General features: G+C 46.3%; 1 protein-coding gene across 1 annotated transcript in view; it reads right to left on the bottom strand.

Moving 5' to 3' along the window:
* LOC130487340 (A.superbus venom factor 1-like) overlaps nucleotides 1-22383 on the bottom strand; it is an 86776-nt gene extending 64393 nt beyond the window's left edge. Inside the window, exons 1-13 of the mRNA XM_056861171.1 lie at nucleotides 22294-22383; nucleotides 19403-19595; nucleotides 17026-17188; nucleotides 16473-16543; nucleotides 15663-15748; nucleotides 14552-14634; nucleotides 11348-11438; nucleotides 4077-4179; nucleotides 3829-3964; nucleotides 2749-2864; nucleotides 2365-2511; nucleotides 1189-1401; nucleotides 596-790 (exon numbers count right to left, since the gene is read on the bottom strand). Coding sequence (XP_056717149.1) covers nucleotides 596-790; nucleotides 1189-1401; nucleotides 2365-2511; nucleotides 2749-2864; nucleotides 3829-3964; nucleotides 4077-4179; nucleotides 11348-11438; nucleotides 14552-14634; nucleotides 15663-15748; nucleotides 16473-16543; nucleotides 17026-17188; nucleotides 19403-19595; nucleotides 22294-22364 — 1668 coding nt within the window. The 5' untranslated portion in view covers nucleotides 22365-22383. The remainder of the gene's footprint in view (nucleotides 1-595; nucleotides 791-1188; nucleotides 1402-2364; nucleotides 2512-2748; nucleotides 2865-3828; nucleotides 3965-4076; nucleotides 4180-11347; nucleotides 11439-14551; nucleotides 14635-15662; nucleotides 15749-16472; nucleotides 16544-17025; nucleotides 17189-19402; nucleotides 19596-22293) is intronic.
* Nucleotides 22384-27147: the final 4764 nt, after the last annotated feature.

Raw genomic sequence — 27147 nt, forward strand, 5'->3', positions numbered from 1 at the left:
TAAGCTGTTAAAATAATTCCTGCTCTCCAGTGTGTTACCCTTTGATCAGACATACCTGGGATAACGTTTTTTTAGGCACAACAAAACAAATCTGGAAAGGGGTGGGAGTGGCTAGATTTTGAATTTCATATGATATTCCTTTCCCTAGATTTAACAGCCATTGCCTATTCATCTACCATTTCGCACTTAAAAGGGGGGGTGAAAATTATTTTTTTCTTGACACAATAAAGAGATAGGTTGCCACATCTCTCACACAATTCACTGGTTTACCTGACAGCAGATAACACAGGATCCGCTTCTCAGACAGTGCCAGCAGCTGTTTTATCCAGGAGTGCAGTATTATTCCGTGCACATGTTAAAACAATGCGGACTAGGGAGTCTACTTGATCCGGACAAAATGGGCATTTGCGTTCCTCTGTGATAATTTTATTGTATCTCCCTTGCACTTCAGCTGAGCCTAAGGCATTACACCTCGACAATAAGAAAGCTCATCTAAATTCATGGATTTCCAACCAGAGGAAATATTCTGAAGGATTCTGAATTTAAGCATTCTTTTCCTTCTGCATTTTGTTTTTGCCACAGCAAATTCACCTACCGTTCCCATGCAGGTGTCTTTCACATCCACCCAGACCGAGTCCGCCACAATTTCGCTGTTTCCTATTTGACTGTAAGCCACAAACCGGAAAGAGGGGATGAGATCGGGGGTGATGGGCAGAGTCATCGTCACCAGGTTCTGTCCTTGACCCTTGAGCTGCCTCCCAGTTTTGAAGATCTTTCCTTTGGTCATGATCTGATGGAGAACGATAGACAGCGGTGTGGTAAGGCGAAAGAGGCTGACACGCAGGGACATGGATGGCACTTCACTCACAGCTAGGAAAGCCAATGGAGAATCCATGTCAGGGGTTGCCAACCTCCAGGTGGTAGCTGGAGATCTCCCACTACTACAACTGATCTCCAGGAGACAGAGATCAGTTTCCCTGGAGAAAATGGCCACTGTGGAAGGTGGACTTTATGGCAATATGACCCATTGAAGCCCTTCCCCAAACCCTGCCCTCCTCAGGCTCCACCCCCAAAATCTCCAGGTATTTTCCAACCCAGAACTGGCAACCCTACCAGAGCTCCTTCCAGGGAGCATGTTAATTAAAAAGTATAAGGGGATTTGGCCCTTGGATTTGCCCCTGCACTTACTATGTAGGTGAAATAATTGATCTGGTTCATCAGGATTTGGTTGTTGGTCTTCACGATGAAACTGATATGCAAGTTATCCCCAGCCCTGAGCTCTCTTGCTGTGACTGCCAAATGGAGGTAGTTTCCAGACTGCCCTTGGGTTTGGTAGGCGTTGGCCACTATGGTATTCCTGGCTTGTGCATTGTCCTGGAGTTTGTTGTGTCTGGTTTTGACCTAAAAGAGAGAGAAGCGTTAGCAGCCAAATCTCAAAGCACGCCGCGCATCCTTTTAATGCCATCACAAGGAAATCAGAAATTCCACTCCAAGTTCTACCGGAAAAAAGATAACATCTGAGATAGATAGGCTATTACAACTGATATCATGCCGATAGAGATCAGTTCACCTGGAGAAAATGTCTGCTTTGCTAATTGGACTCTATGGCATTGAAGTTCCTCCCCTCCCCAAACCCCGCCCTCCTCAGACTCCTTTCCAAAAACCTCCCACCGGTGGCAAAGAGGGACCTGGCAACCCTAGGTCTTTCCCAAACAGGATTGTCCTTTGTCCAAAAGGGATTAAGTGTGGCAGGATGGTCCAGGGTGGAATGGAAATGAAGGGGCCATCCTAATGTAAAACCCAAGGGATCCAAGATCCCAGACACTCCAAGTGGCACTCTTGAGCCCTAGTAAAGTTTTAGGGCAGATGTGACAAACTCAATTGTTACCAGGGCCAGATATGACATCAGTGTCACTTGGTTAGGCCAGGCCAGATAGGGAGTGGGTTGTGTGGGGCTGCCTCGGCTGGCTTGCGGGCTGGATAAGAGCTCTCAAAGGGCTGGATCTTATGTTTGACACCTCTGGTTTAGGGTTTCTTTCACATCATTCCTCAAAGAAGTGAAAATATGAAGCTCAGTCATACACATATGACTCATCCCCGTCCATTAAACTCCCCACAAACTCATGGGACAGGTAAAATTCTGTACAGGGCCTGGCACCAGTGCACATATTTTTTACCAGAGCAGAACTTGAGGAGGATGGTGGCCTTCTGTATTAAAGGGAAAGTCCCTCCATCCCTTCTGCTGAATCGGCTCTCTCCCAAAAGCTCACAAGCTCCCCCAGGAACATGGGCTTTGTATATAGACAGTTGCCACCAACCACAACGTGTTGGAGTGAAACTTGGCCCAATCTCTAAACGACTCACAGTGATTCGTAGCTGTTGCACGTTCCCTGGTGTGTTCACGATGAGTTTAGCAGTTCCATCATTCTGGGTGACCGCCTCGACTGCAAGGGGCTCCGAAACCACAGGGATGTTTGGAGCTGGGGAGCCATCGGGATTGGTGACAAAGACCTGGGGGAAATCAGAAGAACATGGGAAATCAGAAGAACCCATGGGAAACCCAGAAACCCCTGCTCCCTTCCTCACTCCATCTGGAACATCAAAATATAACTTCACTGCTACTTATGACTGCCACTCTAGTTTTAAAACTTTTATACAGACAGCCAAGATGTGTGTTCTTAATTTCATCTGTTGAACACTGAGACTGGGCCACAAGAAGAAATGTGGCTTTAATTAATATAACCGTACTGTCAGTTCGTAGGGCATTCCTGGTTTGAAGTACTTGGGGGTTTTTGTGAAGAGGATTTCGTAGGGAGATGTCACAATCTTAATGCCACTTTGTTCAGCTACCACCATATCATTGCCTGCAAAAGCAAGAAAGAGATGCAGGTAAGAAAGCAAAACCCCAGTTCTTGGGGAGGGGAATATAAAATTTTAAAACCAATTTCATTGGTTCTCCAGCCAAGCCACCCAAGCAACTGCTTGCAGTAGGACAGTGAGGACCAAGCAAATACCCTGCTGGGCCTGGCCTGGCTTCCAGCCACTGGCATCTCAGGAAGGGACCGACATCCCCTTCTAGGCCTGCACCTCCACTGAGTGGTGATGCAGTGATCGCCACAGATGGACCCCCACTGGTCTGATCCAGCAGGGCTCTTCTCTTGTTCCTATCAGAGGAAGGCCTTGGTCTCTTTGCCCTGTTGTTAGCCCATCAGAAGAACTGGTTGGCCACTGTGCGAGACAAGATGCTAGACTAGATGGACCTTCTTTGGTCTGATCCAGCATGGCTCTTCTGAGGTTCTTGACAGGTTCACACCTCGGCCTCTGTGCCCTGTTGTTGGCCCTCCAGTGGAACTGGTTGGCCACTGTGTGAAATGGGTTGCTGGACTGGATGGACCCTCACTGGTCTGATCCAACAGGGCTCTTCTGAACAACTTGACAGGGGAAGGCCATGGCCTCTATGCTCTAATGTTGGACCCCAAGAAGAACTGCTTGGCCACTATGTGATTCAAAATGCTAGACTAGATGAACACTTCACTGGACACCTCTCTTGCCACACATGACCCACCCGCTGTTTCATCAGAAGCCATCTAGTCTAGCATCTTGTCTCGCACCGTGCCCAACCAGTTCTTCTGATGGGCTAACAACAGGGCAAAGAGACCAAGGCCTTCCTCTGATAGGAACAAGAGGAACACTGTCCTTCTGTGTTACTACTCTGAAGATGCCTGCCACAGTTGCTGGCGAAACGTCAGGAAAGAAAATTCCAAGACCACGGTTACACAGCCCGGATAACCTACAAGAACCAAAGAAGCCAAAGGCTTTTGCCCCCACCTGATTCTGTCATCACAGTCACAGTGACATAGAGGAAATGCCCAAGGAGATCCCTGATTTCCCCAGGTTTGTCAAATCTTTTCTGTAGTATTTTTTTTGTTAGCACTGCTTCTTTTTCCCCTTCGCCATCGACAATCTGAAACCAAAGGAAAAAAGGAACACTGTTTGCCAGTCCATCCCAGCCAGCCCCAGAGGGAGCCAGCGGTGTGCATTCGCACCCGTGTGCCTCCAAGCCTGGTCCAACCTACCGGGATCCTGTCGAGTGAGTCGGGGATGGAGAGCTTCTTCCCATCTGCAATCACTCCGAAGAGGACCAAGGCCACGCCTTGTACTTTCTTCCCATAGAGGAACCTGGGAGAAGACACAGAATGACAAACACGGGTCAAGCCATAGCAGCAGCCGTATTGCTACTCACATAAAAAGACTGTGTGTTTGCCCGAGTCTTCCGACTCATTAATTCTTTTTTTAATATAATTTTTATTGATTTTTCAAATATATAAACCACAATTTGACAACAATTAAAAAGATAAATCATAAAAGTGAAGAAAAATCCATAGATTATTGTTGAAAATATAAGTTAATTAACTAATATATTTTCCCCACCACCTCCGTCTACCTCAAAATAAATTGTATACTGTATCGTTTGTATTTTCTGATCCTAATATTATCATAATCATCCAAATTACCTTTAAATACTTTATAATATATCTAGTTTTTTTTTCTTTCAGCCAATTATAAAGATACTACATTATGGATCAGATCAAAGAATAATCTTCCATTTTCCCCATATGCAATTCTTGTTCACAGTAATTCTTCCAAGCCTCCCATTCTCCCATAAATTGTGCATTGTCTTTTTGGCTAATTGTTGCGTACAGGCAGGTCTGAGTCTCTGCTTTCCACACAGCAACGTATCGGTGCTGAAGGAAGCAGAACCTGACGCGTATTTTACTCTTGCCGGGAGGGCCCAGCAGCTCCTTAATAAGGACAGGAGCAGTATACTCACAATACAGGAACAAGGTCACAAACAGACACAAGCTCCTCGCCTTTAAGGTCTTGGCTGCAGGCCACGGCTTCCTTCCAAGTTCAACACCACGGCAAACCGGACTCCAAATGAAGCTTCTCACGATAAGAGACAGGCAGCATGCAATAACATTTGCTCCCACGAGGCACTTAACGGTCATTCCTGCTTATATTGCCTTCGTGACTCTCCAGGTGTTTCAGCTCAACTGTCGGCTTCAGACTCTGATTCCTCCTCCGCCAACTTACGTCTTTTGTCCAAAAGCCGGGCCGACTTTCTCCTTTGCTGCAATGCCATTCTACCTTTTACTCTTCTTCTCTCCACTGGTGGAGGAGACCCTGAAGGTGAAAGGCTTTCTCTTCCCTGGTCTCTTGTTTCAGCCGGCTGGTCTTCTGGCTCAGAGGCCCCGTCTTGCTGTTCCGGTGTTATCTCTTCAGAGGGAGTGAGGGCTGGTTCTGCCGCCTCTTCTTCTGAAGAGTAATTCTCAGGCTGACTCAAGACACTAATCATTGCTGTTAATTTCGCCATCTCCACCAGTTCTAGCATTTTTAATATCCAATCTTTTTTCTCTGGGATGTCCGTCGATTTCCATTTAGCTGCATAGAGCAATCTTGCAGCCGTGGTGGCATAGATCAGAAATGTTCTTTGAATCAAAATGTTATTTGGTATCATACTAAGTAACATCATCTCTGGTGTTTTGGGTATATTATTCTGAATAATCAATCTTATCTCATTGTATATCATGTCCCAAAATTCTTTAGCTTTATCACATGTCCACCAGATATGGTAAAATGAACCAATTTCTGTATTACATTTCCAACATTGCGGGGATATCACCTAATAAATCTTCGCCATCTTTTTAGGTGTCAGGTACCACCTATACAGCATTTTATAAACATTTTCCCTTATTGATTGAGCATAGATACCCTTTAGATCTCGAGTCCACAGTCTTTCCCAATTATCCAAAGGGAGATCATGACCCAAAGTTTGTGCCCAATTGATCATAGTAGGTTTGATTCTTTCTTGTTCACAATAGATTTCCAATAATAATTTGTACATCCTGGAGATGAGATGATTATTATAATCCAGTAAAGATTTGTGGAAAGGTGACTTGTTTTTAGAAAAACCTGTTTTTATGTCTTGTAAGAAGACTGAGTTAATCTGATGATATTGAAACCAGGTTAAAACGTCTTTTACCTCCTGGTAATCTTTTAAGTAACATTTATTGCCATCCCATTTCAATAGGTCTTGATATGTAACAAACTGTTCAGGTCTAAGTGGACGTAATGTCAACATTTCTTGTGATGATATCCACATTGGTGTCTTTGGTTCAAGAAGGTGTTTATATTTCATCCATATCCTAAATAACGAAGATTTAATTCTACAATTCCAAAATGTTGTTTGTATCTTGATTTTGTCATACCATAAATAGCCATGCCATCCACTTATATTATCGAAACCTTCTAAGTCAAGTAGTCGTGCATTTGATAAGTTGATCCAGTCCTTAAGCCATACCAAAGCAGCTGCTTCAGCATACAATTGAAAATTAGGAAGTGCAAAACCTCCTCTATCTTTAGTCCACAAGATGTTTATAAGCAACTCTCGATTTTTTCCCTTGCCAGATGAAATTTAGTAGATCTCTTCTCCAAACATCAAAGTATTTAACATGGGAAATAATAGGCAAATTCTGAAATAAAAAAGTATCCTCGGTAAAATGTTCATTTGGGTTGTTGATATACGTCCCAGAAAGGAGAGTTTCTTATTTGACCAAGATATCATATCCTTCTTGATAGTCTCCCATAATTTAAAATAATTGTTTACAATCAAATCTTTATTTTTTGTAGAAATCCAAATTTCCAAATATTTAACTTTATTAGTCTTTCCCCATCCTGTATATGATACAAAGTCCATCTGTTCAGTTTCAGGTGTATTCTTAAATATTATTTGTGTTTTTTCTTGATTAATCCTAAACCCTGAGACATGTCCAAATGCATTAAAAATTTCCATCAGTTTGCCCATTGATTGTGTTGGGTTTTCCAAAATTAGTAGGAGATCATCCGCAAATGCTCTCATTTTAAATTCATGTTTTTTTATTTGTAATCCACGGATGGTCTCTGTTGCTCTTACCTTACAACACAAGGATTCCAGTACCAAAATAAACAGTAATGGGGATAATGGACTGCCTTGTCTTGTCCCTTTATGTATTGAACAATTATCAGACATAGATTCATTAACCAAAATTTTTGCTTGTTGTGATGTATATATAGCTGTTATGCCTCTCATAAATCATTCACCAAAGTTCATTTTTTCCAGAACTTTTTTCATGAAATCCCAAGAGACCATATCAAACGCTTTTTCTGCATCTAGGAAAACAAAAGCTGCTTTATGCTGATTATTATGCTCATAGTATTCCAAAGAATCCAATAATATCCTGATATTGTCCTTGATTTGCCTTCCTGGTACAAAGCCTGCTTGGTCCTCATGTATTAAATCTTTAATGAACTGTTTAACTCTATTTGATAGTATCGAGACATAAATTTTATAATCCACATTCAGCAACGAAATGGGCCTGTAATTTGAAACTTTCTCAGAATCTCTTCCCACTTTATGTATCAATGATATGAAAGCATGTGACCACGTCTCAGGAGTTCCAGTATCCAAAATTGTATTACAGAGTGTCAAAAAAGGGTTAAAAATACTTTCTTTAAACATTTGATAGAATGAGACAGTAATTCCATCTGGTCCAGGGGTTTTATCAGTTTTTTGTTTCATTATCGCTTCTTGTAATTCTTCCTTGGTAATAGGGGCATCTATAAGTTTCTGTTGGGCAATTGAAAGAACATTCATTTGTATCGAATTCAAGAACTTTTCTATTTTCTTATTTGAAACATCGTCTTTTTGATATAGCTTGGTATAAAAAGTCACAAATTCTTTTTGTATTTCCGCAGTTGTATTTAATGATCCCCTTGCAGATTGCAGTTTTGTTATTATTATTTTTTAAAAGAGTCTTTCAATTGAGAAGCCAAGAATTTTCCGGGTCTGTTTACTTGTTCAAAATATTTTTGTTTAGCGAATTTCAAATTCTTGTTCATTTCTTCCATCACCACTAAGTTCAATTGATGTTTACATACAGATATCATCACAATATCCTTCTTTTTATCTTCTTGTGTCTCTGCAATAAGTTGTTGTTCCAGATTTTGCAAGTCCCAAAGTATATTATTAGTCAGTTGTAGTTGTGTTTTCTTCCATGCTGTATGTTTCTGAATCATGAATCCTCTCAATATAGCTTTAAAGGCATCCCAGACAGTGTTCAAGGTGGTTTCTCCATTCAAATTAATTTCAAAAAAATCTTTAATAAGAGTATTAAGTTATTTCTGTAGTTTCTCATCTTTTAAAAGTTTATCATTTAATCTCCATCTAAATGCATGTCTATTATTCCATTCAAATGAAACTGGGTTATGGTCCGAAAAAGTTCTTGGAATAATTTGAATTTTACGTAGCTGTGTAAAAATTGATTTGCTTGCCCATATCATATCAATTCTGGAGTGTGAATCATGTATTGCTGAATAAAATGTATACTCTTTGGCTGTTGAATTCATTGTTCTCCAGATGTCTTGTAATTCCAGTTCATTCATCATAGAAAAAAAAGTTTTTGGTAAGCATCCATCTTTATCGTCCTTGGCCTTTGTTTTCTTATCCACAATAGGCAGAGTAACTCCATTGAAATCTCCCATCAACAGTATCTGATCGCCAGCAAATTGGGAAATTACTTCATTGAGTTGTGCATAGAACTTAGCCTTCCCTTCGTTGGGTGCATATATTCCAACAACAATTGTTTTTTGTCCCAATATTTTTATTTTGATGATTACAATTCTGCCTTCCTCATCTTTATACACCAATTCTGGACTCAGATTGGGGTGAGCATATAGGACTACTCCTTTAGTTTTTGTTTTAACTGATGAAACAAAAGCTTGGCCCAGCAATTGTCTTTCCAAAAATTTTCTATCTTTTGATGAGATGTGTGTTTCTTGTAAGCAGATCAATTAATATTTTTGTTCCTGTAGATATTTTAAAATCCTGGCTCTTTTGATTTTTTCATTCAGTCCGTTTACATTCCATGAAATTACTTTAGCCATGGTAATGAAATTATAAAAAGAAAGAAACATTAAGTTTATGATTTAGAGCCTCCAGCCGTGCCTTTTAGTTCCTCCTGATCTTCTTCCTCTTGTTCTCGTTCTTGTTCTGGGGTGAGACCTACTAGTTCTTTCTTGTATCTCCTCATGAACTTTCCAGCATCCGCTAGTGAAGTGACAGTTATTCTGACCTCTGTAGGTAAAAGCCAGGCCTTGCGGCATTATCCAATGATACCTTATGCCATTATTTTTCAAAACCTGTATGAATTCTTTGTATATATTTCTCTGAGACAAAAGATGGTGAGGAATGTCTTTAAGGATAACCAAGGGCATCTCACCAGCAGCAACTGGGTTTTCATAGTGAATTTGCATCATCATATCCTTAATCCTAATATCATTAAAAAAAAATCTTGACAAATCTTGGTTTTGATTTTTTCAGTCTTGCAGGTAAAGATATCCTGTAGATTCTATTAATTGCCTGGTCTAGTACTTTTTCTTGAATTTGAAATAGGTCAGCTAGTGCTGTAATCAAGGCCTCTTTATTATCCCCATAATCTTCAGGTAAATTGCACAGACGAGGGTTAGATTCTCTGACCTTCATATCCATTATTGCAAGTTGGTCTTTAACTGTGTCTTGATGAGTATGTATCACATCAATTTGTCTCTCATGTCCTTCTATCTTCTTCTTGACTTCTTTTTGCTCTTCCATTACCTTTTTGAATGAAGAATCCATCGCTTGCATGTCTGCTTTCATAGTCATCATTTGAGCCTTAACATCTTTTATATCTTCTGTGACAGTATCTAGTTTCTGATTGATAGTCTGTGTTGATTGACTAAGAGTAGTCATCATGAATGTCAGCTGTGCCATCTGGTTGGACATTTGTTCAAACTGTTTTGCAGACGCCTCAGATTGTTTGGCTAACATGTCCTGCACTTTTTTCTCCATTGTTAAATCTTGTGAGGTTTCTTTTAATTTTGTGAATGCAGGGCTATGTAGAGAGCCAGCGCGAGGATGGCCTCCAGACCTTTACATTAACCGTCGAAAAATGATAAATGTTTGACAGGAATCCAGTATATAGAACTTGTAAAGGGTAATTTACTGATCAGCAAATATAATTTTTCGCTGCAGAAAAGTTATTTTTTGGCTTAGAAATAAACTTTTTAAATTTGTAATACCAACGAGTTGCACAAGTCGCTCTAGGTCGGCAGAAACAGGAAGTAGTAGGAAGTCAAAATGGCGCGGACCGTCTATTGCCTCGTCTCGATGGTCGTTGAATGTAGGAACAATTTTGTTGTTGCACGAGTAAGACGTAGTTCCGGTCCTATGACCTTCTTCCTTTGTTGTTCTTAGCTGAGCAGTAGAGAGTAGAGACTGAAGTCTTCCGGTTCCAGTACATCTCTATTCAATAAAACGTGGCTGGAGGACTCTTTTAAGCCGGAAAAACGTCCCAGTTGTTAAGGGAGGGAGTTCGATTTTTCCCTCCCCTTCCACCAGTACCGCGTCTGATTGGTGTTCCCTGCCAATTTATAAGTCTTGTTTATTTTGTTTTAAGCTGATCAGTTTGATAAGGCTCCTGCCGCTTTATCTGATGGATTTTACAAGCCAAAGTTATCCAATTATATTAAGGGAGGAGCAGAGATTCTAAGAAGATGTTCATCAGCCCCCCGTTGTTTATTTATTCCAAGTAAAAACGAAAGAGTGCTGGCAACTCACTTGGGTTTCAGGAGGTGAGGTTTCGGATTTGATGATATCGCTTAGATGGTTATTGATGGGGGAGGGCTGAGCCTAAAGCAGAAGTAGCGTTCTGGCGATAGTATATCCCTTTGTGCCTGCGGGACCAGCAACTAAACCTCCGGGGGACTTAAAAAAGCTCCCTCAGAGAGTTTAGGAGATCAAACCGCTTAGGTGGCTGCAGGGAATTTCCTGCTTCCTGGTCCACTTGCTAGGACCGGGTTGGGGTGCTATTCAGCTCCCCAAATTCAGCGCTTCTTGGATTCTCCCGGGAGAGGTCCAGGAAACGTGGTGCTCAGCCCAGCTGCCCCACCGGAAGTCCTTACTCATGAATTCCATGTCAGAGCAGGATTCCCTGGGATCCACAGAACGTTGTTGAAGCAAGACAACCAAAGACAACCGAAGGGTCTGGGTCTGAGCAGGCCTTTATGGTTCCTGCTTCTGCTTGGGGGTGGAAGCAGTGGCATCGTGGCTGATCCATTGTCCTGATTTTGGAGAACTACAGGTCCTTCAGTCCTGTGGATCGGTCATGATACCAACTTAAAAAGGAACTCACTGGGATTTATTTTTAAGTAAAGATAGGTTGAGCGGGTATCAGATGAAACCTCTTTCATCTTCTGAGCAGCACACACCCACCTTGCAGTGATGGACACTCTGAAATTGTCATCACTATTAATGTTATAAAACTTCTCTTTTGGTAGTAGTGTGACTTCAAAGCTTGGTAGCACTAGAAGGAAAACAGAGGAAGAGGAGATTGTAAACATTTGTCGAAGGGTGAATGGAGAAATGAGCAGATAGCTTAAGCTTCTACTACAGGGTTCCCCAACCTTTCTGAGCCTGCGGGCACATTGGGAGTTCTGACAGAACATGGTGGGTGCAGCCACAAAATGGCTGCTACAGAAAGCAGAGCCAATCACAAAATGGCTGCCGCAGCTTATCTTCAGTCACACAGTGGAAATCCGTGTGTTGTGGTGGCAGCTGCTGCCATAGCAACGTTATTAAAAACTTGCAGAGCCAATCAAATCTCCAATGGCCAATCAGAATCCTTGGTGGGAAAAGCCCCACCTGACCCCATCCTAGAGTTGCCAGCTCTGGGTTGGGAAAGACCTAGATATTTTGCAGGTGGAGGCTGAGGAGGGTGGAGTTTGGGGAGGGGCAGGACCTCAGTGGGATATAATGCCATAGAGTCAACCTTCCAAAGCAGCCATTTTATCCAGGGGAACTGATCTCTGTCACCTGGAGGTCAGTTGTAATAGCAGGAGATCTCCAGCCACCACCTGGAGGTTGGCAACCCTACCCCACTCACTTTCTAAAAACACTTGGTGGGATTCAGGAAAGGTGTTAGCTGCTACCATGGCACTCACAGGACCACACTGGGGAACCCTTTTGTAGTGTAATACCAAGGATGCTGAGAACAGTGCCAGAACTGCAACCAACATTGAAGCTTGCCCTGTTGAAAATACCCAGTTTTTGTCAAATCAAAATTCTCTTTTGATAACCTCAAGGATTTGCCTCTTTGGTTGCAAGCTGTTTTGTAGCTGTGTACCCTCTAAAATGATGACTGCCCAGGTAGCTGACGCATGCTTAATCACTATGGCCCAAGGCATCATGGGATGGCTCTTTTAAAAGCAGCTAAGTTAGGCTTATAAAATGCAATAGGCCATCACTTACTTAGCTATAGAGGCTCCATGCTTCTGTGAAATCTAGAACAAAAGTCTGATTCTAGAGAGCCAATACCTGTTTTATATACAGTTGCCAGCTAAGGGTTCACAGAATCATAGAGTTGGGACCACCAGGGTCATCTAGTCCAACCCCCTGCATAATGCAGGAAATTCAGGGACCCCTACTCCAGGCCCAGAAGATGGCCATGATGTCCTTCCTCTCGTGAACTGCCTAAGGTCATAGAATCAGCATTGCTGACAGATGGCCATCTAGCCTCTGCTTAAAAATCTCCAGGGATGGAGAGTTCACCACCTCCCGAGGAAGCCTGTTCCACTGAGGAACCGCTCTCACTGTCAGAAAGCTCTTCCTAATGTCTAGACGGAAACTCTTTTGATTTAATTTCAACGTGTTGGTTCTGGTTCGACCTTCTGGGGCAACAGAAAACAACTCGGCACCCTCCTCTATATGACAGCCCTTCAAATACTTGAAGATGGTTATCATATCCCCTCTCAGCCTTCTCCTCTTCAGGCTAAACATACCCAGCTCCTTCAACCTTTCCTCATAGGACTAGGGCAGGGGTCGGCAAACTCATTAGTCAAAAGAGCCAAATATCAACAGTACAACGATTGAGATTTCTTTTGAGAGCCAAATTTCTTAAACTATATAGGTAGGTACACTGTTTATTAACTTAATAAACTTTAATTAAAGTTTTAAGTCTTAATTAAACTATAGGTACACTGAATAAAACCTGATATCATACTTAATAGTGATCTTATTTATTGATAAAAATTAAATTGTAAGTCCCTGCCATTTCCCCCTCCCCGTCCGGAGTCCTCATCTGGAGGCCTGGTCTACCGCCATAAAAGCCTATTGGTAGACCTGGCCTCCGGCTGAGTCCCAGTGGGAGGCCAGGTCTAGGGCTGTTGGGAAAAAAAATTCGGTATAGTTCGGATACGGCTGAATTCGGCCCGTTTTAATTCAGGCCGTGCCGAAGTCCGAACTCCCCCGCTTCGGATCCCCGGATATTCGGGGGATCCGGAGTTCGGGGCAAAATTTGGCCCCCCGAGCGCCTTCAGTGGAATTCCCTGAAGGTGCGCGGGGGCCCTTTAAACAGATCTGCGCCTCCCAGCTGGGAGGCACAGATCTATTTAAAGCCTCCCCCAGCCCTGCCGGGACTCCCGGCAGGGCTGGCGGGGGGCTGGCAAGACCAGACCCCCACACACACCCCCTTCCAGCCCTGCCGGGAGTCCCGGCAGGACTGGGGGGGGGGGCTTCAAACAGATCTGTTTGAAGACACCTGGAAGGGGGTGTTTGGGGGGGTCTGGGGGGAGTCTGGGGGGTGGTCTGGTCTTCCCAGCCCTGCCGGGAGTCCCGGCAGGGCTGGGGGTGTGTCTTTAAATAGATCTGTGCCTCCCGGCCGGGAGGCACAAATCTGTTTGAAGACCCGCCACGTTCCTCCAGGGAGCTTCCCTGGAGGCGCGCGGCGGGCCCTTTAAATAGATTTGTGCCTCCCGGCCGGGAGGCACAAATCTATTTAAAGACACCCCCCAGCCCTGCCGGGACTCCCGGCAGGGCTGGCAAGACCAGACCACCCCCCAGACTCCCCCCAGACCCCCCCCCAAACACCCCCTTCCAGCCCTGCCGGGAGTCCCGGCAGGGCTGGGGGGGGGGGCTTCAAACAGATCTGCGCCTCCTGGCCGGGAGGCACAGATCTGTTTGAAGACCCGCCGCGCTCCTCCAGGGAGCTTCCCTGGAGGTACGCGGCGGGCCCTTTAAATAGATCTGTGCCTCCCGGCCGGGAGGCACAGATCTATTTAAAGACACCCCCCAGCCCTGAAGGGTCTCCCGGCAGAACTGGGGGGGGGCTTTAAATAGATCTGTGCCTCACGGCCAGGAGGTGCAGATCTATTTCAAGGGCACCCCGCGGGCCTCCAGGGAAGCTCCCTGAAGGCGTGCGGGGTGGGGGGGAAACAGATCTGCGCCTTCCAGCTGGGAGGCGCAGATCTGTTTAAAGGGCACCCCGCTCCTCTCCAGGGAAGCCCCTCAAAGAGCTGCATGCGGCTCGGGAGCCGCGCTTTTGCGACCCGTGGAGTAGGGAAATGCCTGGAGTCTTGCCAAGGGACTGATGAAACCTGGGATAAGGCAGGGAAGAGGCTGAGCCAGAGTGGCCATGCTTACCATATTCCTTGACTTCAAATTGTGTGGTGAATTTCTCCTGCGGGGAGTCTTGATACTTGGCCACAACTTTCCACGTCCCAAAGCTGGAGGAGAAACATTTTGGGAAGGGTGAATTCTTTAGTGCTTCTGTTTGCTCGGCTTTGTGACAATACATGTGAATTAAGCATTGACCCCAGATCTCTTTGTATCAGGACCTCTTTGTATCAGGCACAGATATTCTGTGTAAGTTTTTGATGTTTGTCCACAGAAAACATGCTTAAGCTTGGAAGGAACAGAACTGAAAATGCCCAGAACATGTAGGACCTATTTGGGATGGGGTTTAATCTGGCTTTTCAAATATTTATAAACCTCACCGGGCAGCTTCAGACAAGACAACGTTTCATTTATTAAAATATTTATGTCCTGTCTTTCATTTAGCCCATGTCAGTTTAGTTTACAATATTTTTAAAACCACAGCTTCAATAACAACATTAACGTAAATTTAGACACTGAAAAGAGAAAGGGGGGAGAGAGAGAAAAGCCACAGCATATTAGGATGGGGAAAGAATGTTAAGTTGGCATGGGGGAACACATGAGGTTGGAGACGGAGTTCAATTACAAGGAGCTTCATTCCCTTGATTCAATCACACACACACGTGCATACATAACAGAGAAGATATAGGGGGTTTTTTTGTCAGGGGGTGTTTTATTTGTGTATTATTCACTCCCTTGGGTCACAGGGAAAGGCAGAATATAATTTTTTTCAATAAAATAACACAATAAAAATAGTTTTGATTGGTGAGAAGTGCCTTTGGTGGCAAATGTTCTATTTGTCTCACTAACCTACCTCAGGTTGTTGTGAGGATAAAATAGGATCCCCACCCCCACCCCCCAAGTATTCTGCCCTCAGCTCCTGGAAAAAATAATGGATGCAAGAGGTCTCTGAATGTGTGTGGGAATGAGAATGAAAGTGTGAGAGAGATCATTTATGCATGCAGGTTTTGGGGGATTCCGAGTTTAATCTGAAACCAGAAGAGCAAGGCAGAAGGCACGGTACTTCTTTCTTCCATAGCCGATATATCAGCTTGTCTTCCAAAGAGACCGCCATGCAGTAATAGTCATAGTAAATTACCTCACAATCTCAGGTAAGTTGAAAGGCTGGGCGTTTGTTGAAACAGAGGTAATGGAAGCATGGTGGGCCACGATGTCCTCTGGTGTCTGGAAAGAGAAGGCAACGTCATCATGGAAGGGGTTAATATACATACATACACACACACACTTTTAAAAAATATATTTATTTTTTGCCATCAAGTCACACTCGACTTACGACAACCCTGTGGGGTTTTCAAGGCAAAAGACTTGCAGAGGTGGCTTGCCATCGCCTGCCTCTGCCTGGACTTCCTTGGCGGTCTCCCATCCAAGTTCTGACCAAGGCTGACCCTGCTTAGGTTCCCAGATCTGATGAGATTGGGCTATCCTGGGCCATCCAGGTAAGGGCAGAGGCAAACAGAGGTGCTTTGCCATTGTCTACCTCTGTGTAGCAACCCTGAGATTTCCTTAGTGGTTTCCCACCCAAATACTAACCAGGACCAACCCTGCTTAGCTTCTGAGATCTGACAAGATTGGGACATCCTTGGTCATCCAGGTCAAGGCAAGAGACAAACAGAGTTGATCTGCCATTGCCTGGCTTTGCCTAGCCTAGCAACTCTGGACTTCCTTGGTAGGGTTGCCAGGTCCCTCTTCGCCACTGGCGGGAGATTTTTGGGGTGGAGCCTGAGGAGGGCGGGGTTTGGAGAGGGGAGGGACTTCAATGCCATAGAGTCCAATTGCCAAAGCAGCCATTTTCTCCATGTCTTTCCCAACCCAGAGTTGGCAACTCTATTCCCGGCACACCAACGGGACCAGCCTCTGCACAGACAGACGCTTTCATCGTGGTTCTTACCATAAACTCAATAATCACATTCTTCTCCAGAGGCTCCAGGTGGTAACCCACAGGAAAGACTCGATAGCGCACTGAGAAAGAAAACAGCATGTCACTGATTCATGATAATATAGTTCTGATGCTGGTATCCTGGAGCCCTACAGGGCAGACTACACAAACACAATGCCATACTCCAATTTCCAGACATTTCCCTCGTGCTCAAAAAGCAGCCAGGAGGGGGCAAACTGGATTAGGGCCATGGTTAGGGTTGCCATCTCTGGGTTGGGAAATACCTTGAGATTTTGGGGGTGGAGCCTGAGGAGGGCAGGGTTTGGAGAGGGGAGGGACTTCAGTGGGGTATAACGCCACAGAATCCAACCTTCCAAAGTGGCCATTTTCTCCAGGGGAACTGACCTCTGTCACCTGGAGATCAGTTGTAATAGCGGGGGATCTCCAGCCACCACCTGGAGGCTGGCAACCCTACTGGCGAGAAAGGCATCTGAACAAAGGCCCGGCCCAGGAAGGGATCCACCGGCATGGCAGGGGGAGAATTCGATGGAGCCGAAGGACGTACCTGCACTTCCAGGCGTGTAGATGGTCTTATCTGTTTGGATGAAGATGTAGCCACTTTGGAAGGAGACCAGAACCACCTTCTCCAGCTGGAACTGGGCACACCTGGCTTGGACAACCACATACTGGTTGAGCTTGGAATCCTTCTTCATGTCTTTGGCAGGAACCTGTGCAGGGAGATCAAGAGCAAGACAATGAACTTGGTCGGGTCTTTGCCAGTGGGGCAAACGCTACAGCAGGAAGGGGGTACTGGGTGCTGCAAGAGAAGCACTGTTGGGGGGGGGGAGGAAAATAACCCACTTGCACTGCCCAGGTGCAGAATATTCCACCTCTTTAACAGCAGAGTCCTTAAACAGCTGGTTCTATCAATGTGGAGGGATTTTGAATAGCACACATATCAAATGTTCAAGAAAAAAAACTGTTTTAATAAATATTTGTATGTTAATTTTAACTTGGCATAAGCAGAGCCATCTTTATTGTCTGCTAGGTTCTTCTGGTTGAAAATGGGCTTTTGTACCCAGACAAGTTTTTATGCTGGCTTTGCTAGTCTAAAAGGAGTATTGTCAAAGAAAACAAGGCCTCCGTCCTTGGGCGTTGTTAAGGTGGTACAGAGTAGAATTTAGAGTTAATCTCCCTGAAGCTACAAGAAGCTAGATACAATGCCTAAGCAGCATGAATGCGTCAAGACTTGCGCATGTCTAACTGGATGGGATCATTCCTCTTTTGCAGTTCTTCCTCAGTAACACTGTGATGTCATTAAAGCTATAAAAACTGTATGCATAAAGCACTCATTAGAACTTCCTTGTCTTTAAGTGACTTAGACTAGGTGAACTGCTCAGCTGGAGCTTTTAATAAAGGATTACTTTGACGGCTCTGTTTTGTTTGGAGCGCATCATTGGGCAGCCCTCCTTGGAACCTTCCATCAATTCCCCGTCATTTCCATAAAGTAATTCAAAACAAACATCATATTTCTTAAGAGGCTTCTGTAACTTTTAGACTCATTTTAACAAAAAAATGTGTTAACAGCCGGAGAGAGCGAGGCAGAGAGAGCGTCGGTTAGCCGTAACTGGGGAGGGGCTGATTCCGGAGGAGGAAAGAACCCTCTGTCAATCAAATTAGGCTCTGGAGACTTTCCAACAAGCACTGCCTCTTGTGTAGGGTTGCCAGCCTCCAGGTGGTAGCTGGAGAGCTCCTGGGATCCCAACTGATCTCCAGGCGACAGAGATCAGTTCCCCTGGAGAAAATGGCCACTTTGGCCATTGGACTCTATGGCATTGAAGTCCCTCCCCTCCCCAAACCCAGCCTTCCTCAGGCTTCACCCCAAAAGCCTCCCGACGGTTATGAAGAGGGACCTGGCAACCCTCCCCTCTCCAAGCCTCGCCCTCCTCAGGTTCCACCCCCAAAACCTCCAGGTATAGCCCAACTCAGAGCTGGTAATCCTCTTGCCATGGGGCAGTCCCTGGAGAATGGGTCCTCCTCAGAGGAGGAACTCTACCAGGAGAATTCAGCACCAATGGAGCTGCCTCTGACCTGGCAGCCTGGAGTGGGGCCTGATTCAACACAGCCTGGGGAGGAGGCTGACAGCCCTGAAGCTGGTGACTCCCCAGAGCAGGCACAAGACTTGCAGTCAGAAGTCATGGCAGAACCAACCCCGTCCTGCTCAGAGCCTGAACCCGGTGGCCCAGCTGTGAGCCCTCAAGCTACTAAGGCAGCAAAGGCTGACAGGTGGAAGCAGCACCAGAGAAAGGCACGGGTGGGTAAAAGACATAGTGCCCGGCTGGAACCCTACCGGCGTGTGCTGGAACAGCAGCAGAACAGTGAATCCTCGCAGGAGGAGGACTGACAGAGGACCCAGATGCCAGAAAAGCCTCAGCTGAACAACCCATGGTTGAGGAAGCAATGCAGTGCATACCTGAGCAACTGGCTGCCTCCCATGTCTGAACAACAAGAGGGAAAGGGCCGTGACATTTGTAAACTACCCAGGAGTCGCTGTTAGTCTTCTAGTGACACTGTGTAGGTTTCAGCCTAGGGGTGCATTTTATGGCTCTAGTCCAGCCAGGTGGTCACTGAAGTGCCTGTAATTGTGAAGTGCTCACAATTGTGCCCGCCAACACCACTGATGGCCCTTTCTGGTGGAAGAAGCAGCCTTATTCTCAAACTGGACTACTCTGGAGCCTACAACTATCTGGATTTTCAACATCTTTTACATAACATTCTGGTCATCATTGTGCTCCATTTTGAGTTTCCGATCACTGCACTTGCCTCCGCTGATCTTTTTAAAAATTATTTTTAAATGTGTATCCTGGCCTCCCCAGCAAATGCTGGGTTGGTTTTTGGATGTTTATAGATGTTGCTACCTACAACCATCACCACATACCCACCTTTATTCTTGGGGTCACCATCATGCCATTTTCTTGGTTCAGGGTAGCTGTGACCTCGTACAAGGCCTTATTCTTCAGCGGGAAGTCGAAGACAGTGATGGTCACTTCCGTGGACCCACTGAGGCTGTGAGCCTCCACAATGATCTTCTCTTCACTCTCCACCCGCAGAACATTGGGAGTGATGAGGCTGTACCTGTAAAGGAGAAAGAGTTTGTGCATTGAGTTTTGTGGGACTGAAATGTCGGCTGGTAGGACAACAGAAAACAGCCCAGCACCCTCCTCTATATGACAGCCCTTTAAGTACTTGAAGATGATTATCATATCACCTCTTGCATCTCAATCAAGATGGGTATAAGCAGGCAAAAAAAAAAAAATTCTTAGCCATCTTTGTACCCACTTAGGGCCCACAAGGAAGCAAAGTTTTTTTTAAAAAAGATAATACTAATCAATTTTAAAAACAGTACATAGGTATAAAACCAAAAATTAGAGATTTGGGTTGTGATTTTTGTGGTTAAATTCATTGCATCAAAGATGGAACTCTTGGTTTAAAAAACTGAGCGATGCATTTCTCAGTATTTAAAAGAAGGTGTTTTTTTCCTTGTATTGGCCTGTGGCGCAGAGTGTTAAGCTGCAATACTGCAGTCAAAAGCTCTGCTCACGACCTGAGTTCAATCTCTACGGAAGTCGGTTTCAGGTAGCCGGCTCAAGGTTGACTCAGTCTTCCATCCTTCCGAGGTCGGTGAAATGAGCACCCAGCTTTCTGGGGGTAAAGGGGAGATGACTGGGGAAGGCACTGGCAAACCACCCCGCAAACAAAGTCTGCCTTGGAAACATCAGGATGTGACGTCACCCCGTGGGTCAGGAATGACCCGGTGCATGCACAGGGGACCTTTACCTTTATTGGCCAAATTATGGCTCCTTTGATCCTGCGATGAGTGATTAAATCAAATTATTTCCTTTCTGCTGGATGGTTCCCAATGAAAATCTTCAGTATGTTGGGACTGTACAGCCGTTTAGGCATTCTGGCGGATGTGTTGCCAACCTTCAGGTGGGGCCTGGAGATCCCCCAGAATTAAAACTGATCTCCAGGCTGCTGAGATCAGCTCCCCGTGGAGAAAATGGCAGCTCCAGCAGGTGGACTATAGGGCATCTCGTCCCCACTGAGCTCCCTTCCCCCTCCCCAAACACCATCATACCCAGGCAGGCACCCTGAAATCTTTAGGAATTTCCCAAGCCAAAGTTGGCACCCACCCCACCCTAATTATGTTCCAACTAATGAGTTCACATTTGTTTGTTTGGATTCAGCAAAAGTTTACTTCCTTGTGGGCTGGAATTTCACTTGGTGGCTGCCTCTTTGTATCCAAAAAAGGTAAAGGTCCCCTGTGCAAGCACCGGGTCATTCCTGACCCATGGGGTGACGTCACATCCTGGCGTTTACTAGGCAGACTTTGTTTACAGGGTGATTTGCCAGTGCCTTCCCCAGTCATCTTCCCTTTACCCCCAGCAAGCTGGGTACTCATTTCACTGACCTGGGAAGGCTGGAAGGCTGAGTCAACCTTGAGCCCGCTACCTGAAACCAACTTCCGTCAAGATCGAACTCAGGTCGTGAGCAGAAGAAAATCCAGAAGAATGTGTATCCCTGGCCAAGCTAGCTCATGCGAGAGAATCTGTAGCCAGCTTTAAGTCACAACCACTGTACTGCTCAAACCACTTCTTGGTCAGTAACTTTGTTTTTTCCCAACCAGCATCTTCTCAGACCTGTTTCAGATCTAGAAAATGCTGTGGGAGAAAGGCTTAAATCCAGTTAGGGGTCCCACCCCTGTTCATTGAATGCAGCGCCCTTCTGGAAGCTTCCAGCCCCTTGTCTGGTTTGATCCACAGCTGCAATGCGCTGAGGTCCAGTGTGGACTGGCAAAGGCTATTGAGGCACCTAGTAGGAAAAGCTGTTGGCAATGCCCAGTCATGCCATTGCATTGCCTTGCCCCATCTTGACAGGCTGGAGCACTGGGCTAAAACTAATAAAATGCACTTCAACAAAGACAAATGTAAAGTTCTGCATTTAGGTAGGAAAAATCAAATGCATAATTATAGGATGGGGGAGACTTGTCTGAGCAGTAGTGTGTGCAAAAAGGATCACAAAATCACACAAGGTTGGAAGAGACCACAAGGGCCATCCAGTCCAACCCCTTGCCATGCAGGATCCCACAATCAAAGCACTCCCTACGGATGGCCATCCAGCCTCTACTTGAAGACCTCTAAAGACGGGGACTCCACCACCCCTCGAGGCAGCACATTCCACCACGAACCGCCCTCACAGTCAGGAAGTTCTTCCTAATGTTTATGTGGAATCGCTTTTCTCTTAGTTTAAATCCATTACTCTGTGTCCTAGTCTCTGGAGCAACAGAGAACAAGCTAGTTCCCACATCAACATGACATCCCTTCAAATATTTAAACATGGGTATCATGTCACCCCTTAACCTTCTCTTCTCTTCGGGTCTTAGTAGACCAAACACTGAACATGAGTCAGCACTGTGATGCGGTAGCTAAAATGGCAAATGTGGTCTTGGGCTGCATCAACAGAAGTATGGTGTCCAGATCACGCAAAGTGATGGTATCGCTTTACTCTGCTCTGGTTAGACCTCACCTAGAGTACTGTGATCAGTTTTGGGCACCGCAATTTAAGAAAGATGTAGACAAGCTGGAATGGGTCCAGAGGAGGGCAATGAAGATGGTGAGGGGTCTAGAGACCCAAATTCAATGAATCCCCTCAATGCCTAATTTCAGACAAGGGAAGGAGACATATGAGCAGCGGCCCCTTCCCCACCTACCCCTTGGCAGAGAACAGCTGCCCTGCCTTGGAGAGGGGGTGCTGAAACCCATCTTGTACTTACAGCTGACCTTGAGAAGAAGCGGAGAAGCAGACCACCAGGGCAGCCACCAGGCAGAGAGCAGGTCCCGCCATGGTGATCTGATGGGTCAGGAAGAGCGGCTTGCAGAGCTGGGTACTTATTGGGTATCCTGGGAGTCCCGTCCCCCCCCCAAGGCCAGCCCTTGGGCAATCAGTACATTGGGAGGAGTCTGAGCAACCTGGGGATTTAGGAGGAAACTAGCACAGCAGTCAAAATCATTTCTGTTTGCTAAGCTGTCAAAAAAGAAAGGATACCTGAATGAGGAAGCTAGTCAAATTGACTTCCCTGATTCCTCCACCAGTCAGAAGTGCCAAGTTTGCATCTGTGCCAATTTTTGTGTGTGTGTGGTCTGCTAGTGATAATTGTGCTAGCAGGTAGCATGCCCTGGGACCATTTTGCTGGTGGTGGAAAGTGCCTTCAAATCACAGCCAGCTTAGAGCAATCCTGTAGGGTTTTCAAGGCAAGAGACAAGCAGAGGTGGTTTTGCCATTGCCAGCCTCTGCGTAGCAACCCTGGACTTCTTTGCTGGTCTCCCATCCAAGTACTAACCAAGGTGGACCCTGCTTAGCATCCGAGATCAGACAAGATTGGGCTTAGCCTGGGCCATCCAGGTGAGGGCAAAAGACATACAGAGGTGGTTTGCCATTGCCTGCCTCTGCATAGCAGACCTGGATTTCCTAGTCTCTCATCCAAATACTAGCCACAGCTGGCCCTGCTTAGCTTCCAAGGTCTGACAAGATTGGACTAGCCAGGGGCCAGCCACGTCAGGGCTGGGACCACTTTAGCAGACTGAAATGCTCATCTAGAAATGGACAGATATTGTCACCCAGTGTTGTGGTGTAGTGTGCTAGCTTGGCCGAGCCAGAGGGTAGCAGGTTGCCAAAGGGTGGAGCTCACAGGAGGATGAATACAGGCACTGGAACCAGCATCTGGTTTGAGGCTTGCCTGGTGCTAGGAAATAGAGTTCAAGGTTGGCACACAGAAGCAAGGTCGATAGTCAGGTCCGAGGTTCTGAGTCAGAGAAGTGGCAGTAGCAAAGTCAGCAGGCAGGAGCAAGGTCAGGAATCCAGTCCAAAAGTCAGAAGTCCAGGGAGTTGTCTCAGGGAAGCATCAGCAGCAAAAGTCAATAGCTCTTTCGCAGAGTAGCTTTCACAATGCTGGCGTGTCCTAGGCAAGGCTTTAAGCTGGTTTCCTCTCATTGCCACCTTCATCTCTGATGACTCGCAGTCTTCCAGCCTTCTCTTTAAGGCTTCTAAACGGGCACTGCGCCTTTTAGCCTGAAGCTCTGCTCTGCCTCGTTGCCTATGAGGTTTATCTGCTTCAGGTGAGTGTAAGCCCTTGGTCCAATATGAACCAGAAACCACATCAGAGACAATCAGGTCCAAAGAAGCTGGTCTTTACTGGTCAAATAGGCAAACAGAGCATAATGACAGCAATGAGGCCCGCTGGCCTAGGCTTGGTAATATAAAAGCATAGGAAAAGGCAAGAGATTACAAAACACAAACAGCGCTGTGCTTCTCACAGCTTCAAACGGGTTGAGGAATTCATAACAGTCCTTGAGTCTGGTCAGTGGAGAATGCAACTTACAGAGATACAGAACGAAATCTACTGGGAAACAGAAACCAAGATACAGGCCTGACATTCTGCCCCCCTTAAAGCCCCCTCCCACCGTGCGAGGGGGATGGCTTGTCCGGGTAGGCGGAATGAAAGGCGTTGACTAAGCGCGGGGCGGAGACGTCTTGCGCACGCACCCATTCATCGTAGCCTGGAGGGAAGTGCTTCCAGCGGACTAGGTACTGCAGATGCCCATGTCGTATACGTGAATCCAGGATCTTGGACACTTCAAAATGCTCCTCCCCCCCTACCATCACGGGCTGCTCAGGAGGCTTTTCCAGGTGCCATCTCGAGGAGGCGGTGTGGGGCTTAAGGACACTGACATGGAACACAGGGTGAATACGTCTCAAGGTTTTGGGGAGAGTCAGTTCCACAGTCACGGGGTTGATGATCCGGGCGATGGGATAAGGTCCAATGTATTTGGCACTGAGTTTGTGGCAAGGACGAGTGGACCGCAGATTTTTGGTGGAAAGATACACTAAGTCACCAACCTGAAAGTCCTTACTGGGGGAGCGATGCTTATCAGCTTGCGCCTTATATTTGCGCTTGGCTCTGTCCAGGTTGCTAACCAGCCAGGGCCATGTAGTACGGAGGGCATGTGCCCATGAGGCCACATCAGCATCCCCCTCCCCCTCGGACACCTCCACAGAGGTAATAGGACCAAAGTCCTGACCATACACAGCATAGAAAGGACTGAAACCAGTAGATTGGTGTACAGCATTATTGTAAGCATATTCTGCGAAAGGCAACAGTTCTACCCAGTCATCTTGGTGGTAATTGACATAACAACGCAAATAACATTCTAGCACAGCATTGACACGTTCAGTTTGCCCATCCGTCTGGGGGTGGTAAGCACTAGACAACCCTTGTTCCACCCCCACCAACTTGAGAAAAGCTTTCCAAAATTTAGCTACAAAACTACTCCCGCGGTCGCAGATTATCTTGCACGGGAACGAATGCAGCCGGAAAACATGTGACACGAAGAGGCGGGCCAACTTTGGGGCGGAGGGGATCCCCGCACACGGAACCAAATGTACCTGTTTGGAAAATAAGTCAGTAATAACCCACAGTACAGTTTTACCCCCGCTAAGTGGGAGATCCGTCATGAAATCCATGGCAATGACTTCCCAGGGCTTGCTGGGGATTTCCAGTGGTTGTAGCAGTCCCGGGGGTTTGCCTTGAGACCGTTTGACTGCGGCACAAATAGGGCAGCTGCGAATGAAGGAGTCTACATCAGAACGCATCCCCCCCACCAAAATTGTCTGTGCAACAAGTGAAGGGTTTTCAGGAACCCAAAATGTCCCGCAGTTTTAGCTCCATGGGCTAACTGTAGGACTTCCCTGCGAAGTATCTTAGGCACGTATAGTTTTGAGTCTTTATACCAACACCCACCTTGCTCAAGTACCCCTTGGGGCAGGGTCTGGGCAGTGCTTTCGGCTAAGCACTGGACACGCAGGGAGTCCAGGAAGGTGTTGGAAAGGGTCATCCCCCCCTCCTTCCGCAGAAGAAGGTGTTTTAGGAGCCAGGGGGGAAATTGGTTGCTGCGGCGGATCGGGTACAGGCGGTGCAAGGGGCGCCGGCGGGGGAGCCGGCTGATCAGGGCTGAGTCTCCTGTCGGCTCCTGTACGGGGTGCAGGCTGAGGTCGAGTTTGGGACCGGGTTTGCACGGCTAGTCCGGGTAGGGCACTTCTGTGCGCTGGGGTGAACAAAGAGTCTGTCGGTCGCTCGAGTTTTGTTGGGTATTGAGGCAATCTGGAGAGGGCATCAGCCAGTACGTTTTGCTTTCCATGCACATGTTTAAGGACAAAACGGAACTGAGCGAAGAAGTCCACCCAACGCTGCTGTTTTGCGGACAATTCGTGGGTCCCCGTGAGGGCAGCTAGATTTTTGTGATCAGTCCAAACTTCAAAGGGGACCCCGGATCCCTCCAGGAATTGTCTCCATAGAGTAACGGCATGATGGACGGCCGAAGCTTCTTTCTCCCAAATGGGCCAGTTCAGTTGTGAATGCACAAACTTTTTTGAGAAGTAGGCACAGGGGTGAAGGAGACCATCCGGTCCTCTTTGGAGAAGGGGCCCCCCATGGCTACGTCGGACACATCGACCTGTACAATAAACATTCGGTTCGGATCAAAGTGCTGCAGCACTGGTTCAGAGGTAAAAAGTCGTTTGAGGGCTACAAAGGCTGATTGACATTGGTCAGACCAGAGTATCTTGGCAGAGGGCAACATTGCTGAAATCCCTTTACCCTTTGTTTTGAGGAGATCGGTAATGGGCAGTGCCACCTGTGCGAAGTTGGGGATGAAACCACGGTAAAAATTGGCAAAGCCTAGGAATTGTTGCACCTGTTTGGGGGTGGAGGGTGGAGTCCAGTCAAGCACCGCTTGGACTTTAGGAGGGTCCATGCTGAGGCCCTGATATGAGATTATGTATCCCAAGAAGGTTATCTTCTTTTGGTGAAATTCGCATTTAGACAGTTTAGCATAGAGTTGGTGGTTGCGCAGACGTCGCAAAACTTCTTTGACCAGAGCAACGTGCTCTTTCATGGTCTTAGAATAAATAAGGATATCATCCAAATAAACCACCACGCCGAGGTACAGCAAATCGTGCAGGATTTCATTGATAAGTTGCATGAAGACCCCTGGAGCCCCTTTTAACCCGAACGGCATCACCAGAAATTCATACATTCCAAAACAGCTAGAGAAGGCAGTGAGGGATTCGTCTCCCTCACGGATACGGACTCAGTAATAAACCTCCACCAAGTCTAATTTGGAGAAAACGCGACCCTACTGCAATTGTCCCAAAATGTCCGAAATCAACGGTATGGGATCGGCATTGGCTTGGGTAACCGCGTTGAGTTTCCGGAAATCAATGCATAAGTGTAGGTCTCCCTCCTTTTTTCGGACGAAGAACGCAGGGGCTGAATTGGGAGTATTCGATGGTCGAATGAACCCTCGAGCAAGATTTTTATCCAAAAAGTCACGTAACACAGTGCGTTTGGAGGTGCTCATGGGGTAAATCTTGCTCTTAGTCAGTGTGCAGTCCTTAACCACCTCAATTGCACAGTCAGTGGTACGGCGGGGGTGGGGGGCAAAGTATTGCATTCTTTAATGTTAAAGAAGTCAGCAAATTCTTTGTATGTCTCGGGTAGAGAATTTGTTAAGGAGGCGTCAGAAGTTAATGCCGGAGCGGGTGGAGGCACCACCGCAAGTTCATGTCGGTG

Source organism: Euleptes europaea, chromosome 1, assembly GCF_029931775.1.
Source record: "Euleptes europaea isolate rEulEur1 chromosome 1, rEulEur1.hap1, whole genome shotgun sequence".
NCBI classification, from domain to species: domain Eukaryota; kingdom Metazoa; phylum Chordata; class Lepidosauria; order Squamata; family Sphaerodactylidae; genus Euleptes; species Euleptes europaea.